The 18,594-nt window shown below is 34.8% G+C and overlaps 1 protein-coding gene across 1 annotated transcript; it reads left to right on the top strand.

Moving 5' to 3' along the window:
• The first annotated feature begins 7,978 nt into the window (after nucleotides 1–7,978).
• sdc4 (syndecan 4) lies at nucleotides 7,979–15,978 on the top strand. The gene is made up of 4 exons (XM_046853949.1): nucleotides 7,979–8,459; nucleotides 13,574–13,774; nucleotides 13,907–14,075; nucleotides 14,366–15,978. The coding sequence occupies exons 1-4, from the start codon at nucleotides 8,403–8,405 to the stop codon at nucleotides 14,515–14,517; spliced, it is 579 nt and encodes a 192-aa protein (XP_046709905.1). The 5' UTR covers nucleotides 7,979–8,402; the 3' UTR covers nucleotides 14,518–15,978.
• Nucleotides 15,979–18,594: the final 2,616 nt, after the last annotated feature.

The raw sequence follows: 18,594 nt of genomic DNA, 5'->3' as shown, positions 1-18,594 counted from the left end.
TATTATTATTATTATTATTATTATGTTCCTCAAGTCACCACAAGGTAGCAGTACTTGCTCATTATTTGCTGTATTTATTTATCTTGGACGACCATGAACATGTGTTCCTACAACCAAAATAAAATTGTGAAACTAACAATTTATGAACTTTCATATATTTTAATAAAATAAAACAATTTCAGAGATTCACAGACAGAAATGTGTAGCAGTCTGTCACTGAAGGAGCTGTTAGTGATGCAACTGTTTCATCCAGTGGGTCAGAGTCGTTCTCCAGCAATGATTATAGTTTATCTACCAATCTTCTTTCTCCCACCTCCTGTACAGTGTCCAGGGGAATCCACAGGACTGAGCTGGCCTTCCTGATCATCTTGTCCAGTCTCTTCCTGTCTGCAGTAGAGATGCTGTTGCACCAGCAGACCACACCACAGATAATGGCTAAGGCCACCAGTCAAAAAAAGAGATTTAGGACTATTCGCCACATTTACTTTAGTATGTAAAACTGGCCTTAATAGGCTGATTGGTTTGATATTGTAATGAAATCTGTAATAGATATTTGCTTTGCAGCTTTGCAGCAATAAAAATCTGAACATATTTCAAACTATGTCACTAAAATGAAGGAAATTAGGAACCACTCGCCTGGGTTTCAGCGTCACCCTTGACAGAACCTATTGACCAAAGAAGCACACTAGCTGACAAGCTGGCTGCTTAGAACGGAGCAGTGTAATTTAAACAGCCTCATTGAGGCTTTTCACGTAGTCCAGCAGCCTAGTTCAGCCTCTCCGTTGTTGTGGGAGTGACTCTTAAAGTTGTATAGGCCCTTGAAAAAGGGAATCAAGCATCAAAGCATACCATACAAATCTATGGAAACACACAAAAGAACGGGGTTAGATGTTGCCAGTCAACAAGAGCTGCTTGGCTGAGCAATTTGCCTAAAATTCAGATCTTTTGTCATGAAAAGATAGGAGGAAACTTGGCAGGAAGTGTTTATATATGTATTAAAGCTAAATCATTTTAGATCCTTTGTACAAAGGTGAAAGGATCATGTTTAAAATTTAGGTTTTCTGCTTCCATAGCACAGAGTCATTTAGGTCATTCAATTATTCCTAATTTCTGAATATATTTAGAAGAGACCAGGGAGAGGTGTGGAAGGAAATGAAAAACTGTAAGAGCATACGTAAATGCATGCCTTATGAACCCAGATGTTGCCTAGAGAAAAAACACGTATATTGGGCTAGAGGGATAGGGGCATGTTGTTGTTCATGAAAAGTGGACTAACTGGTTATTGTAATGTGTTCAGGCTCGCTATCTCACCTGCAGCAAATGCCTCCCTTCCTTTGTGTGCATGGAACTCTAGAACCTCTTTTATCCAAGGCCTTTTCATCGTATTATAAAACATTTGGTGCCTAAGGACTCTTTAAATGTATGTGTTATAGTGTTTGGGGGGTGTTTATTTAAGTTCCAGGTGCTCGACTCAGGGGCCACCTCATCAGAAGCACTGTTACAGACGGCTGTGGTCTTTCGATAGCTCGTTCAGATTTCCTGAACTTTGACCCCTGGTTGCTAGGATCAAGGCTCTCAAAGGGTGGTGCTTCACTGAAGAGAAACAGGGAGGGACACATTGGAGTCATCATAAACACTTCCATATGGGTTTACTAACTCCAGATCCCTAGCATTCCTTAAAAAGTCTGACTTAAGGATATCAGAAATTATTCCATAATGGAGACAATTTAATACAGCTGTTGTTTTTATACAAACAATGAAATGCATTCTTTTTTTATTTATTTTATGTAAGATTAATAATTATATTCAGTTATCATGAACAGTAGGTAGTTTGTTTGTTGAACCTATTTTCATTTAATTGAACATTTTTGAATGATCAGTAGTAAATGTACTGCTAATTTTAAAATAGAACAGGCTTTAAACCAGTAAATGGTTAATGAGCTCAGTTATTGATCAATGTAGTCATTCATTTATAAGCTAGCAACTTTAAAGGAAATGCACAGTTGAAAAAGCTAAATAATGAAAAATTAAGTATAAATAATAAAAAAAAATAAAAAAATACTGTACAGCCACTTGCAAATAGATAGGTGTAAACTGTCAGTATTGCCAGCAAGAAATAGTGAATGCCACTAACCATTGAGTGAAAAAAAGAAGTAACAATAAAAAGAATCAATTATTATTTAAAGCCTGTGTTGCCAACACCCAGAAACTCTTTCTCCCTTTCTCTCTCTCTCTCTTTGTCTTGCCCTCTCTGTCTCACTCGCTCTCTCTCTTTCTTCCTAACACACACACAAACTTAAATATTCAAACGTTTGTACATTTCAATCATATTTGCTCAGAACATTTTCAGAATATCCAGAAAAATGTGTGTTTTGCTGTCTGTTACATATACTAAAGAACTATAAGGATGAATTCATCCAAAATAGCACATGTGCTTTTCACAAGCAGGAAATTCCAGGCGTTCCACGCTAATGTTCTAGTCGTAACACAGAAATCTCTGGTTGCCGCTTGGAGTTTCCTGCCGCTCCACCCCCACACTGACTCACTAACAAATGAACACGTTCCGTTTAACACTCCCCCATCTCCCCAGTGAATTTTTTTTCAACTTTGAAAGATTGGACTTTTTCCTAACATAAGTTTGCCCCTAACATCAGTCATTAAAAAATACTGCCAAACACTCATATATTTTGACAAGATTTCCTGATAGTTTTTTATATATTTTGTGTTGTCTAACTGGGTGTCTCATTTATAATTTGAACAACATATGCAAATAACCTTTATTCACAACATAATAAAAAATTAGAACATGTTTTAAGGCATGGCCTTAGCAACACCTTCCAGACTGAAGTGTGTGGGTGGGCCTTCTGTCAGCCATTTTGTAGACTCACCCAAAGGCACCTTCATACTCCCTTTTGCTTTGGGGTAAGAAAAAAGTCTGTAAGCTCACAGCACAGCCAAATAATTTGTGTTAGCAAAAAAACATGCAGTGCACATGGAAAAAACTTAACTACAAGAAATGCAACAACAGCAGGATAAATGCTGGTGCTTTTCCAGCATTAAGGACTTTGTTTACTGATGAAGGGGACGAGTCTAGACACAAACTTAATTGTTTTGCTTCTAGACAGGTCTCTAAATGCAACCTATATAAAACTTTACAATGTTTGAATGGTCTGTTGTAGGTAATAACTTTGATTACAAATACATTTGTATCTAGAGAACCGAACCAGGCTCAAGGGGTTGATAAAAAAAATTGTGTACCAGGCAGGATACCTAGAGATAGGAAATGTATGGCACATCTCAGCAGCTGACATTTAAGTGTCTGTTTGTTTTTTTCTGTTATAACCTCAATACATTACAGTTACTTTGTAGTACAAAAATATTTAGAATTGTAATATATATTTATATATTCATATTAATGTCTTATTATGTCATATGGATTACATAAACAGAAAATATTTGTATTGTGATGTGAATTGGTTTATTTAAAAGTCGATTTTTCAAACTTTCTATACATCTATTTATTATGTATGTGAGGTAAGTATTTGTTGAGATTCAGGGTGTTTTATTTATGTGTCTGTGAAGAGAGATGACAGAGATGGCAGAAAGATGTATTGCTCTTATCTGTATGATTAAAAAAAGACAGTAATTTAAGTTAGTTTCGGTGTTATGAGGAAAAATTGCCAAAAAAACACGCCGGCGCGTTTGTCGACCCCCAGAGGGTAAATTTTCATATGTGCACATCATGGCAGATTTTGGTGCTGATTGAAGACTTGATGCATCAGTAAAACAAATGTTTATTGACATTTTTTATATCTGAGTAAAGAAAAGGAGTCGTGAATAAACGTGTGTTGCACTGAAGGTTTTAATTTAGCCTCTTTTATATTTATTTATTTATATTTTTAATAAAAATGGTTAAACAGAAATGTGCACTGCATTAATTGCGCATTAATAAAATTAGTTAGTTTACATCGTTGACTCCCTCTGTCTCATTCATGTTAACCCATACTTCTTGTACAGATATTTGTGTAAAAATGTAGAGTTAAAGTAAAAAAGTTGTCCATAAAATAAATAGTGTAGTAAAGTACTTATACCAGAAAAATCTACTTGAGTACAGTCACTGTCACAGTCTTTGTTACTTCCCACCTCTGTTGCTTTGATAATTAGATCAGAACTGAGTAATTGACCATAGAATTGAATTGTCTCACAGGGTGATGCTAAAAGTTTATTAAGCCAGTGATTACACCAGAACAGAGCCTTTGATTTTCTTTACATTAGTGAATGCCTGGGTGTTGATTTATGATTTAGATACTACCCAGCTGGATGTAGACTGTAGATTTTTAAGGCAGCATAAATCCTTTATGTGTAATTCGTCTGAAATAATTGTTTTTTGCTTGATTATATGAATTTTTAAATGTGTGGTTCACAACCATGTAAACTTGGTCAAAAAGTCAGCTGCAAACTGGAATCCCTTAAAAATATATAGTCATATATACTAAAAGACTGTGAAAATACTTCTGAAGCAATGCAAAAATATATGGATATATTTGGATACATGTGCAAGAAGGGCAAAGGTGGCATTATATCTATGCACCACATAGCATTTGTTCAAATGTGTGTCCTTAGCATCAAAGTTTTTTTTTTTACATAAAACTTTGTCTTTTTTTGTAAATAAATGTTATTTTTGTTATTTTTCACAGACTGACCTTGTGAGAGGGTGGCCATGCCTTGGTGGTTGGTATAATCTTAAACCAAACCAAAACATGTGTGATGTTTTAACATGTGCTTGTAAGAAAGCATAGATGATCTTAAAGGTGGAATCAAATGTCATTTTGTTCCTCAGATAGAATCCCAAACATTCTTTAAATACCATTATTGAAGACATCAATTCTTTAAAAAAAAATTGTTAGTTGCATCAGTCCATATAGCAATCAGGTCTATAATTAAACTACCCTAATACTTTGGCTGGTTATTTAGGCTACAGTTAGATGCCATAGAGATACATGCAGCTGTATCAATAAAAGATTAACAGCAAGGAACTACAAGGAACTGCATTTCTAATTTTAGCACATATATTTTCATTGTAAAAATATAAATGGACAAACATAGAGACGAACACGGTGCATAGTGTGGCTGAAAACAACTTATTAAATGTTAATAAAAAAGAAGTGTTAGCGCTTTTGCATGGAAAAAAATAATTTGTGTGTGAAAACCAATGGAAGAGATAAGGAGAAGGGCAGTTAACATCTCCCTATGTAGAATACTTGGATGTGATTGCTTTATTGAGTTACTCTGATATAAAACAAACCTTTACCCATTGGCAGTTTTTTTGTTATGCAAACTATAATCAATAATTGCAGTTATAGTTAAATAAGCATGAAGGAATTAAATGGATGCTTTCAAGAAAGACAATTTAATCATCTGAATGATTCTAAAAAAACTTACATTACATCCTACTGACAGAGAAATATTTTATTAGAAAAAAAGTAGCAATTATAAAAATAGTTTATGCTCTTATGATGTTATTAAATGTGTATATCAGTCTTGTGACTGTGAAATGTATACATTTTTATGAATGCAGGGTAAATAATTATTAGATTTTACCCCCGTACAAAGAAATGAACAGTCTAGAACCGTTATGACAGGGGTATTTTAACAAAAACAGAAAGAAAAAAAAATTATTATATATTAAATTAAATTATTTGGTATTTGATCGACTCCCACACACCCAAATTATTCGTGTCCCTTTAAGAAAGAACTCCTTATATCAACCTAATTATGTGTACAAAAGACACCCTCAAAGAATCAACCTCTTCCATTCATCCCTCTCCACCACTATGGTCAAGACGAAAGAGCTGTCAAAGGACGTCAGGGACAAGATTGTAGACCTGCACAAGGCTGGTCTTTATTTTGAAAATATCATAATATTTATAATATATATCATAAATATATGATATGATATGATATGATATGATATGATATGATATGATATGATATGATATGTGATAATTTAAGCAATATGATTTTCCTGATAAAATGTGTTTCTTGATACTTAGGGTGGCAGGGAAATCCAGAATCATTAGCCTCCTGCAAAACACTGTCAAAAATAAACATCTTAAAATTTTGAGTTAAATCTTGTACAAGGAACATTGTCCTCCGCAGCACTGACAGGCTGCCACTGTCAGGCCCTAATCCTCTTGGCTCCAGTGGCTCTGTATGACTGATGACCCTTACTCTGAACCCAGTTTCTTAACACACTGGGCTATGTAAAGAAAGAATTTCACTGTGCTGTAGTGTATATGTAACAAGTAAAAAACTTAAATATATATATATTTTTTTATAAAATTGTCTACATATTAAAAAACATTTCTGTGTTTAAGTCATGATGTTGTGGAAAAGATCTGTGTTTATCCAAGTCTTAACCTTCTGACAGAGGTAATGAGGTTTGGGCTACAAAATTAACCCTCTTCCTTAATTTTGGAGGTTAGCACGATTATTAGCACGGGGTTAGCATGATTAAACATAAACATAACATAAACATCTCTTGACCACTAGCTGCAAAATGAGGTCACTGTCACAAGTGATTTTTTTTGTTTGTTTATTTGTTTTTGGTTTTAAATGTACTTCATTACTGTACTTCAGTCATTTTTCGGCTACTTTCTAGTTTTACTGAGTATTAGAAATACAAGCAAATTTTTACTCTCTGCTAACTACATTTATTATTTAATATTTGTACTTTGTACTCTACTATATTTTATTTAACGATGACTGTTACCAATTATATTTTATACCTCTGCTGAACATGTCATCAAGGCTCAACACTCCCCTACTCTGTGAGCAACTTTTTTTTTACCATTGCTGGCCTCATTTGCAGTCCAAAAAGTGCTAAAACAAATTCCAAAAACTTTGAGAACCAGCTTTTGTTAAAGTTAAATAAACATATTGCCTCTCTCTAAAACTGAGAGGTGCATCAAATCACAGTCAGCTCTGTATATTTGGTTTTACTTTATCTAATATTATTTACTCTCATCTTATATGTCCATTGAATGCTAATGGTTCTACTTTGTGACATGATACTGTAATTTGATCTGTTAATTGAATATACTTTTTTTGAAAGATAGCTTTACTGCTCTGTCTTTTTTTAATGACTTGTTTGATCTTTGTTTTATTCTGGCATTGAAGAGGTGGTTGTGTTGATCTTGGTTAATTGAGGTGTGTTGAGGTGTAAAACTTTTTTTGTGTATTTTAGTGCATTTCTAAGCCTACTTTAAGCCTATGAGTAAAATACTCAAGTACTGTTAAAATCGGATACTCTAATTCTTTTATTTAGGGTATTGGCGACATTTAAATTGTAATGGTGGTTTTACAATAAGGTATCTATACTTTAACTTTTGTATGGTTTTTAGGTACTGGTTTCCATTTGTGTATTTCTTTTTTGTGGTTACAAAACCTTGTCCTTATATATAAAATCCCCATTTTTCCCAAAGATGCCCACAGTGAATACACCATGCCAAGGGCGTTTTCATTAGATGTTCAAAAATATTTTCTCATCATCAGAGTCCTGAGGTATTACACGATATAGCAGTTTTATCTGTTTCGTGTCTGAGTTCTCTATTTTGCCATATATGGGGTTTGCCATAATGATATCCTGGTATACTCTTAGTGTTGGGTTTGGATAAAAATCAATCTAACGATAACAATGTCAGACATTCCAGCAAGAGCTATTTCGGTCAATTGTTTATTGATGCAATGCCGATAGCAAGAGCAAACCCGTCCAACTAAGGGGAAACAAGAAATCGCAACAGAAAGATGACGCGTTTTCCTTTAGCCTGGACTGCACGCAGACTGATGACGCATTTGCACATGACGTAATGTTCCAATAGCACGTAGGCTTCGTACTGTATCACTCTCACTACGACAGTGTATTCAGGCTCCTCGGTTTATAAATATGTTTAAATATCTATTTTCACACTCTAATTTTGAAAGTTAAAGTAAATATGCGTCGAACCCAGTAACACAATATGTGTACACTTAATAATAAGATAAGAATATAGTTGTTTATTTCATTTCAGTTGTTGGATTTCGTTAAATGTAATGATAAAATAAGGTTGAAGATCATTAGATTTCTGTTTGGTAGTCTTTTTTTTGTTTTCGCTTTTCTTTTCTTTTTTTCTCTTTTGCATTCTTTCGTCTTACTTCTTTATTCCCGTAAACAACTGCCAGGGAAATTCACCCTCGTGCTTCCTGTGGGCGGAGTTGTAAAGTCATCTAAAGACTCCAACCTCATCGCTGCGGTTCAGACGTGCTTCTGGTGTGACTCCAAATCTGAACGAGTTTTAAACTCTTCTTTAGGAATACGTTTAGTTTTTACAGGTGTTTTTCATCTCTCGGTCTTGGATTCCAAGATGCTCAAAGTGTCCCTCGTGTTGGTTTTATTGGCTGCTGCTGCCTTTGCTGAGTCGGTAAGTGACTTAAACCCGTTCTCTAGCACTCGAGGCTAACTACCAAAAAGTTCCTTCATTCACTCTGTTGGCTCTGTGTCTCACCTGCGATTATTTCTTCTGTTTCTTTTCGATGGGGTTCACTGAACCAGGTCAGTTTACGTTAGTTTTATTCAGAATTAGTAAAAAGTGTATTTTTTTCCCCTTGTACTATCAACTGCCCCGCGCTTTACAACCACACTTTGGAACAGTCGGAGTTAGCAAGTGCGCTAACAATGGTCGAGGTGTATACAGGCGGAGGTTTGTCGATTGTCCTTTCACTGGTGACTCAACCGGTGTCTTAAATTGTTAATACAAATGTTATAAAGCGACACAGAACTCTTAAATGTTGTAAGGAATGTTGTTAGTCAGTGGTTATTGGGTAAATAATGTAACGTAAGTAAAGATAACCATCATTTTTAAAATGCTGCAAACATCACGTCAGTACTTCTCAATGCTTCTTATTAGTAATTTAGATCAATACTTTATTTTGTACTCTTCTCTTTTACCGGAATTAGCTACCGATTATCGTATCGAAATAATTACATCCTCTTTTTGTTTTGGGAACAAAAAGCTGAAACACCTGTGTGTGACATGACAAAGTCCTGTGGCATCTATTTTTTATAATTTTTTTGGCCACACTTGAAAAGAACGGCTATATAAAAGAGTGTGCCTGCCAGGAGCTGAAATAGAAAGGAATGATAACAAGGCAGATCCCACCCAGCATGTGTGTGTAATCAGTGAGCCACTCTAACACACACACACACACACACACACGGGCAAAATGCAAATGTCTCGAGCTCAGAACTTTCCTTCTGTGCTTTTGTGTTCTTTCTGAACATACACTTGAAGGCAAACAGAGCAAGCTTCAAGTTACAAGGTGTTACAGCTTTTAGATATAATGTACTTTCATTGTCCTTGCAATTGTATTCGATAACTTGACCTATCTAAAGTGTCTAATTGCTGATAATTGGTTAGACAACGAGACACATGAAACTTGGTTATACACCTGATGAAATCACAACCGAGGAACAGAGCACAACCATTGCATATTCCCCTTTATTCCCCTTTCCTCCTCCTTATAGCATTACTGTGGAATGTGACCCTTTGTGGCCTAGACCAGCCTTCTTTTGGGAATTCACACACTTGGGTGGACTTAAATGATCCACCCCTTTTGTTGTTCATGCTTCCTCCAGCCACTGGATGAGAAAAAGGCTTAAACTCTGGCATGGTGTTTATTTGATTAAAGATCACATCTCTCTCTGTTTTCGCGTAGGGTGACGAGACGAGAGTCGATATTAAAACTGTTGTTATAACAGTATTTGGCAGATTCATATTGTTAAAATGTAAAGGGGTGCAGAATCCCATGCAGAGCAACATTGAATGTTTACCAATAAAGGGAACTGAGGAACTTTTTTTTTTTCTTTTTTTTTGGTTTCTTGCTGACTTCAGCAGCAGTCTGGTTTCAAGGGAAAAGAATAAAACATTCACAGGAGTAGAGTTCCCTTTCAGTAAAGTAGTAACTGTTAAGCAATGCTTGGAGCTGAAATATACATTTTTTTTTTGTTCATAGTACAACATTTATTAAGAGAGATGGCAATAATCAACTTGTTTATGCACAAACCATGTGATTTATTTCACGTTTGATTTGAGTCATTTATTTCAAAACAATTAACATTATATTTTACTGCAATGTAATCTCTAGCAAGTGTCAGAACTCTGAACTTAATAAATACCTTGCCTATAAAATCGCTTTGCTGAATGGGATGTTGGCACACTGAGAAGTAGGATTTGTGTGTTGCTATTCCGGAAGAAGTTTAAAGATCAAAGATCTAAACAATATATGAAATCGCTATCTTTGCGTTTGTAATTTTGTTTTGCTTTTATAATTTATTTATCCAAAGACTGCAAATGTCAAGCTATTACCAAATATAATGTATTACCCTTATTTGTCCAAAAAGATTTGAATACTTCCATTTCCAACAGTCAAGCGACTACATTTTGATTCGGTCTTTAGTGTGGACATGAATTTTGCATATAACACCAAAAATTGTTATATATAATGTATACCATAATGACAAAATGACACTGTACACTTTGTTTCCAAGCAGTTCCATACCCAAAACTTTTGATTTCATATGTGTCTCTCAAATTGTTACTTGTAGATTCCAATACTTCAGTACTTCTGGTGTGCCATTTAATAATAGTCAGATATGTGTAGCATGCTGGTACTGTAGCAGTAGGATTGCAAAACATTGCCTTAAGAGATGATTTGGATAGCTTGCAGATATTCCTATGTGAAAAGTCAAATTTTTCTGCTTGTGTAATGTTTTCCTAGGCAGGTAAAAAGTACTGTAATAGTAACCGTAGTAACTGCAAAGCTAAGCACATCTTGTGCTTGTCCAGAGTCTGTATGTCAGTGATAAAAACTTTGGAGGTTGGAGCACTGGGTTGTTCCCATTTCATGGTTTTGTGTCTTAGTGAGTAACGCTGGAGATATTCAGTCATGTCACTTTGCCCACCTTCACCTCTATGAAAATGCATGGGGGTCGAGAGAATGATCTGAAAAGCTCTTTATTCTTTTCAGGATGATGGGAGTGTTTTCATCGAGGCATTGTACACGTTCTTTCTAGCATGCATAGAAGAAGACTATAAATAGTTGCTTTGAAGGTGGAATGCTTCTATATTGTGTTAGACACTGTCATAGGTAAATAAAGAGCAAGCGGATCTGGGCTTGAATATAATATACATTTTTTTCAAGCTGTAGGATCATGTTGTGTCCCCAAGAGCATTTGTTGTACAGTGTTAGAGTGGCATAACTGTATGGATTGTCGGTTTTGTACAATTATGAGAAGAAATACATAAAGTAAGTGTCATTAATTCAACAGGGAATGTATTACAAACACAGTAATAGGGCTTCTTGAGTTTGTTAGAAGGTATAATAAGCAGCAGCTGGTTTCAGTAATCATTTATCAAATACTGTCAAGGTTTTGATTCGGTTAGGTACTTTCCTCAGCAGTATTTTTTTTTTTTAATTGTTGTAGGGTTGGGTCTTTTTCTCTTTCAAAAAAGTTGCTGGTGTCTTCTTATACATTTGGTTCTTGTGGCTTGTTCTCGGAACTTTCACCTGTGCAAGTTGTTCAGCGTTTTCTTTTTCTGGTTAAGAGTCTTATTGCTGGTGTGTTTTTTCGGCAGTAAAACATCTTAAATACAGGGGAGTTTCTAAGGGGGCACAAATGCTTTCTGTCCGCTGTGTGCCTTCCCCTTAGTGGCTTTAGATTTCTTTAAAATGACAGAGTGCAGAGCTTACTTTAGTTTGATGTGGTATTTGCATGATCCTGGCTTACTGGAACGGGTCTGGCCTTTTTTGTCATCAATTGCTCTCGTTTCCCTTCTTAAAAATCCCCATTTGTAGCATATGACTTTTTTTTTGTTTTAGATGTTATTAGATATATCACATTCACAAAGTTTGCTTTTTGAACTTGACATCTTAACACTATTTTGAAGAAATAGTAATATTTTTAAATCTGCCATGAATTGTTCAGGTCTGTGCCTGCATGTTTACTACCAAGACTACCTTTTAACGAACAGAAGAAAAACTAGAACAATAAACAGTTAGTTAGGAAAAGCAGAAATGTGGAGTAGTAAGACAAGTGTGGTAATGTTTTCGACTGAAAAAGGAGCTGTTACCCTCATACACTCAATGACTGAGTCACCTAATTCAGTCGATCTCACCACAGGGCTGTGTTATTATTTAAAGTAAGTGTGTCCGTGCTGGATTACACAAGGTTGTTGTTTCTATCAGGTTTAATGACTGACATACTGATTAGTATGTGATTAGTGTTTAGACAGAAAAAGTTAGTCAGTGGCATGTGATTCAGTAGAAAGATTACACATCTTACTTGTTTGGCTACGACTTAGCCTTTTGGATTATTTTGAATGTGGCACCCAATCACATACACCTTGTGTCTTTTCAGCAGCCCATATTTGCTAGGGCTTTTACAGCCATGGCAACATGATAGATAAAATGCTCACCTGTAGCTCGACTTGAACTGTAGCATTCCAGAGATTCCATTTTAGCAAAAATGTAAACAACTGGCATTGTGTAATACAAAAATACATAAAAAAGGAGCTGGAAAAAATTACCCACAGGGAAAATGTATTGGTCAATTATTGATTTACCTAAAGGAATGTGCTTTTGTTTTCTTTTTATTTGCTTAGTATGTGCTCGATTGAAAAGAGCACTAACCCTTAATATAATGTTTAGGCTTAGATGATACATGAGTGTAGTCTGACAAAGGTCAGTTGAGTGGATGAATAACAAAGTTTTAGTTGTGTTATTCATCCACCCATTCTTGTAGACATAGAAACCAGGTCTTACTCAGGTCTAAATTTTGTCCAAACTTATCAAACCAGTCAGGTGTTGCTCAGCCTGAGAACCAACACTAGCAAATAGGAAAGGTTACATGCTTAATGTTATTCATCCTCTTATCAATACCTTGCATTATTCACATGGCCTAGCTCCAAATACATAACTAGCTTATATGTTGTCTTTCATTTACTCTTTCTAATCATTGAAATTAAAGAGATTAAAAACAGAAATGTTACTTTACTTGGACTTGTTCATTTATCCTGTGATATCACATGGCCAAGTCTCAGATTTATAAAATAGATTTATATTAATATTAATTAAAACAGATTCACATCTGGTCACTCAAACAACTTGGACAATAACCTGGTATACATGTGCTGCACTGAATTCAGTCTGTCTAACATGAGATGCATGTGAGAATGTATTTAACTAAAATGTTAATCATGATGCAACTTTAAAATTCCCAGGTGTTTGTGAACGCCTGTTTGCCAAACAATAGGGACAGTGTGCCTAAGGTTGTAATGGTATCAGTCATATCCTGTAGCGTTGAATCATATAGATAAGGGGCCAGTTTGATTACTTTTCTGCTGGTGTCTCTATGGTAATGGCTTTATCAAAAAACCTAAGCGTATTTTTAAGAACCTAAGCTTCATTTATTAGTGGCCTGGTCTTGTGTCCCTTCTTATGAAGATAAATCAACATGTTTTTGTGTGTGTGCTTGCAGGCAAGAGAGACAGAAACATGGATGCCTCCAAATGTTGGGAAATCAGATGATGACCCCGACTCCTCTGGTGATTTCATTTTTAGCAAAGAAAATGTTGCAAGATTTGATGATGAGGACATTTACGGTGACGAATATGAAGAAAACTCAGGCTCTGGTGATGACAATCTGTCACCAGATGAAAAAGGATTAGCAACCACTAAGGTTAGTGAATATTCTGCATATTAATGTATTGATTTAAGATAAAAACCTGTGAAATTTAAATTGGACAAAAGGTAGAAGACCGTAATACTGCGTAATGTGTATAAAAACAAATTTTTTTGTATACATCTTTAGACTGAAGAGTTTGATAATCACATCCCACACATGGAGAATCCGATTCAGCCTCAGCCAACAGATAATGAGATACGTCTGGTGAGACAGAATGAAGTTGCTCACCCTCCCAGTGTCCATCTCTCTCACGCAGGAGAACAGAACATTTTTAACAAGACAGAAGTGCTGGCCGGTAAGATGCATTGATAATCGTAGGAAACATAACACAGTGGCTCTCATGGTGCTGAGACTATTTATAAGACTTAATCTTATTATTTATATTTATTATATAAGTAAGTCTTAATGAGGATTTAATTCCAAACTGCCTATACATGCCTACACTATTGCTCAACTGCCCAGACTAGAAAAAAACTAATAAAAATGAGAAATATTACTTAGTGTTATGCAAATCATTTTCTTTGTATTATTTTATGTATATTGACAAATGATAACAATTGTTTTCTATTTCTATATTAATTTTAGCTGTTATTGCTGGTGGTGCCGTTGGGCTGCTTTTTGCTGTGCTTCTCATCCTCCTCCTCATCTATCGAATGAAGAAAAAGGACGAAGGCAGCTACGATTTGGGAAAGAAACCCATTTATAAAAAAGCTCCCACCACTGAGATCTACGCATGAACACACCCTCTCGAGCTAAATCATATGAACTGTGAACTCGCAGTGCTTCTGACGCACTGCTAGGCTCCATCTCTCTGTCCACCTCGAGAAACCGCAAACCAGCATCTCAAATGAAACCATGATTACTCTCACTATATATTCGATTTTTACCTTTATCAGGAGAGAAGGTGCTTTGTTGCAGCTTGCACTGTATAAGTCCTGACATTTTCTGTATTGTCTGGTTTCCCATTGTTTTGTTCAAAGTAACTAGCCATTGTGTTCCTTTTCTTTACTTCACTGTTTTGTAACACTAAAAAGGTACAGATGGGGCCCATTTGCAGCTAAAACTATATGGATTCAGAGTCTGTACAAAACTTTGAAACCATCAACACTGACTATTTGCACACATCTGCGTCATTTAGCAGAAGTACATGCTGTGGGAAATGTTACTGTAGCATGTGCGTTTTTAAGTAAACTGTCCTGGTAAAATTGTCCAATCATAGTGGAAATTGGTGTAAATTGATACACGAGAATGCTGTTGAGCTTCTGACAAACTGACATTGGGGCATTAACATTTAATATAGATTTATTTTTAACATGGCACATTCTTACACGTTCTTACATTCCATAGGCCTGTAGTAGTTATCAATAATCAGGTTTCAAACAAATGTTTGTTAAGTAGCCCGGTCATAGAGTTTAGCTGCTCCTCTTATTCTCAGTTGAAAGGTACGCAACCTTTTTTGCAGAAAACCAGAAAAAAGGACACTGCCATTTTCTCATATCCAGGGGTCTGTAAATAGCCGTTGAAAATGTACACCCGGTACTTCTATTTACCAAATATTTAAATGCCAAAATGATTCTCTTCTTGTTTTGTCCTGGTATTAAACATAGGGTCAGTGACTAACTGTTTTTATATTGCCTCTTTACCAGGGCAAAATGAGAGTTTAAAATCGATGACCAATGCTTATACTAACTTTTGTTTTGTTTCTCAGTGTTTTTTTTTTTTTTAGTCTTTTTATTTTCTGTCTCTTTTCATTGTTTTCTGAAATACTTTTTTGTTTTGTTATTATATTGTGTTAATTTAACTTTTGAATAGACTATTATATTGCCTTCCTTCAGGTCGGGGGTTTCTCCCCATCTAAGCTGTACATGTGATTTAGAAAAAGAAATCTATACACTAGTCGAAGATTTTTCAGAGTTTTGATGCATTTTTATATTGTAAGAGTTTTATTTCTTTTAGTTTTTTCAAGTGATATATATTTATATTTTGTAGAAGGATGCTCTTACTAGTTACAAGATGAATGAATGAGCCATGTTATTTACATGGGGTGAAAGCAAGACCAGAAAGTAAGAAAATTTGCTGCTTTTTTCCCTTCAACACATGAAGTGAAATCATCAGTTTAGTAAGGAAAACAGTGGATTGTTGGTTTCTTCATGCAGGTTTCAATCTGATCAGAAATAAAGCTATTTTTGTGCACATTATTGAAGTGGCTGTCATTTCATATATTTCATTTGTAGCAGGTTGCAGATTTTATATACATATATATAATATATGCACAGTAAAGAACTGTTGGAAACCAGTGCCCCGAGACTGGACAATTCTGGACAGAATTGGTCTTCATGGAAGAATTGCAGCCAAACAGCCATACTTATAATGTGGAAACAAGGGTAACTGACTCAATTATGCCAAAAACTTAGAAACTGTGGTACATAAAAATGGCAGCAGTGCTCTTAAGTGAAAAAAAAAAAAGTGAAAATATTTTGCTGTAGCAAAAAAACAGGTTGATTTGAAAAGGGCTTGAGAGTTGTACAATAATGAGTGTCTGTGGGCAACAGTAAAGGCATGGTGGAGGTTTCTTGTAGGCTACATGTCTGCAAATGGAGTTGAAGAGATTTGGTCAGTTATAATGGTGTCCACAATGCTGAGAAATACAGGCAAATACTTATTCATCGTACAATACGTTCAGGGAAGTGCCCGAATGGGCCCAAATTGATTCTGCAGCAGGACCCTAAACATACAGCCAATGCCATTAGGATCCATCTCTAGCATAATGTGCAAAGAGTCCTGGAAGTAACAGTTTTGACCTCACAGAAGATGTGTAGTTAGTTCTCCAAGATGAGTTCATTTAAAAACTGTATGGCGGTGTACCTAAAATAATGATTTACCAAATATTGATTTGATTTTAATTTCTCTCCTGCATTCTTACTTTACAGCTCGCTCTCTCTCTCTCTCTCTCTCTCTCTCTCTCTCTCTCTCTCCCCGATATATATATATATATATATATAAAAATAATTATTTTTTAGAGCTGTCTTCACTTCTGACTTTTAAAGTATGACTCACTGATAATCACTTAAAACAAAACACTGAACACTAATTCAGTGTAGGTTTTCTATTGAAATAGTCCCCTTCTGGGGAATTTCCAGGGTTTTTTCCACTGAATGTTGCAATACATAGTGTGATAGTCTGCTAAGTATATGTTTGTCACTGTTAAATATTAATAATGACCAGATCACTTAATATGAATGCTAAATATTACAATTTATTCATTAGCTTCCAATTGCTATTAAAAGTTATTTAAAATTGTAAGCCACCAGGGCCATTAACTTTCATGCTACTGTAGTACATAGAAGCTTATGGCAAAATACAACATCTGTTGTGTAAGCCACACCAAAGTACTCCCTAATTTAACATGTTTTGCTAAGGCTGGTTTTTGCTGAAGAATGCCAACAATATGCAACACCAACAATATATTAAAAAGTAAACGTGCCCAAAGCACTAAACAATTACTAAATGACAGGTGAAAATGATCAAATATATTTATACTGTGCCTATGCTAACATGAATACAAAGCACATCAAATAAGAAAAGTGCTTTGTTTAATGTTATGTTAAATATTTGTTCCCTTCTACACACAGTATGCACTAAATCATCCAAGAGCTTAAAGCCAGTTTAGATGCGAGTTTGTCTTTGCTTTATACACCATTTACCATATTTTAAATATACTATTTTTTAAATCCTATTCAAATGAATCAACCCAGGTTACACAAAATCATCACATTTGTAATATATATGATTAATATTGTCATATTGTATTGACTCAGAATTATGCCAATTGTAGAATTTTTTACAAAACTGTTTGCAAACTATTAATTAAGCTTAAGCCGTCCTCATCTACTATGTGTCTTTATAAAAAAGATGGTTAAATGTTATCGTAAACATTTATTATGTTTAATTAATTACTAAAGGTTTTTCCCCCTTAAAGACAGTAGTTTCTTTACAAAAAAATGTAAACATGTAGAGAAATCAAATGTTCCACTTTATTATATGAAATAATATCATAAGGGCTCTAGCTTACATTTCAACCAACAGAAACTGAAATGTGTAATGGGAGACTTTCTCATGAGCAGAAAGAGTACCTCAATTCTGTCCTTGAAGGTAAATACAGGAATTATTCCTTTTTCTCTCCTTTTATTCATTAAACAGCCTTTTCAAAAGATGAAAGATGAAAGTCTGTTTCTGTTTTTTTAGTAGTGATTTCTATTTATTATTTTTTTATATTAATTTGAAAAGTATACAAGGATGAAACACCAATCAACATTAAATGTTAAAACCACATACCTAATAGTGTGCCACCAAAATAGCTCTGACCCACTCAGGCATTGACTCCACAAGAACTCTGAAGGCCTACTGTGGCATCTGACACCAAGACATTAAGCAAGAGATCCTTTAAGTCTAGTAGGTTGTGAGGTGAGGTCTCCATGGATTGGACTTGTTTGGCCAGCACATTCCACAGTTGCTTTTGTTAAAGTCATTTAGATTCATTTTTCCTGCATCAAGCAGAAAAGCAGGACAGTTTACATTCTCCATAGTATATCTTACTTATTAACAGGTGCAACTGTAAGGAAATATTCACTGTTATTTAATTCACCTGTTAGTGGTTTTAATTATATATATATATATATATATATATATATATATATATATATATATATATATATATATATATATATATATATATATATATATATATATATATATATATTTATATATATATATATATATATATATATATATATATATATATATATATATATATT

This window comes from Silurus meridionalis, chromosome 1 (assembly GCF_014805685.1).
Source record: "Silurus meridionalis isolate SWU-2019-XX chromosome 1, ASM1480568v1, whole genome shotgun sequence".
Taxonomy (NCBI): Eukaryota; Metazoa; Chordata; class Actinopteri; order Siluriformes; family Siluridae; genus Silurus; species Silurus meridionalis.
The sequence above is the reverse complement of the archived record's forward strand: the minus strand, read 5'-3'. Positions and strand labels throughout refer to the sequence as shown.

Excerpts from the sequence above, each read along its gene's own strand:
- sdc4 (XM_046853949.1), top strand. The coding sequence starts at position 8,403 with ATGCTCAAAGTGTCCCTCGTGTTGGTTTTATTGGCTGCTGCTGCCTTT. Across the intron at positions 8,460-13,573 it reads CTGCTGCCTTTGCTGAGTCG|GCAAGAGAGACAGAAACATG; the intron begins GTAAGTGACTTA and ends GTGTGCTTGCAG. Across the intron at positions 13,775-13,906 it reads AAGGATTAGCAACCACTAAG|ACTGAAGAGTTTGATAATCA; the intron begins GTTAGTGAATAT and ends ATACATCTTTAG.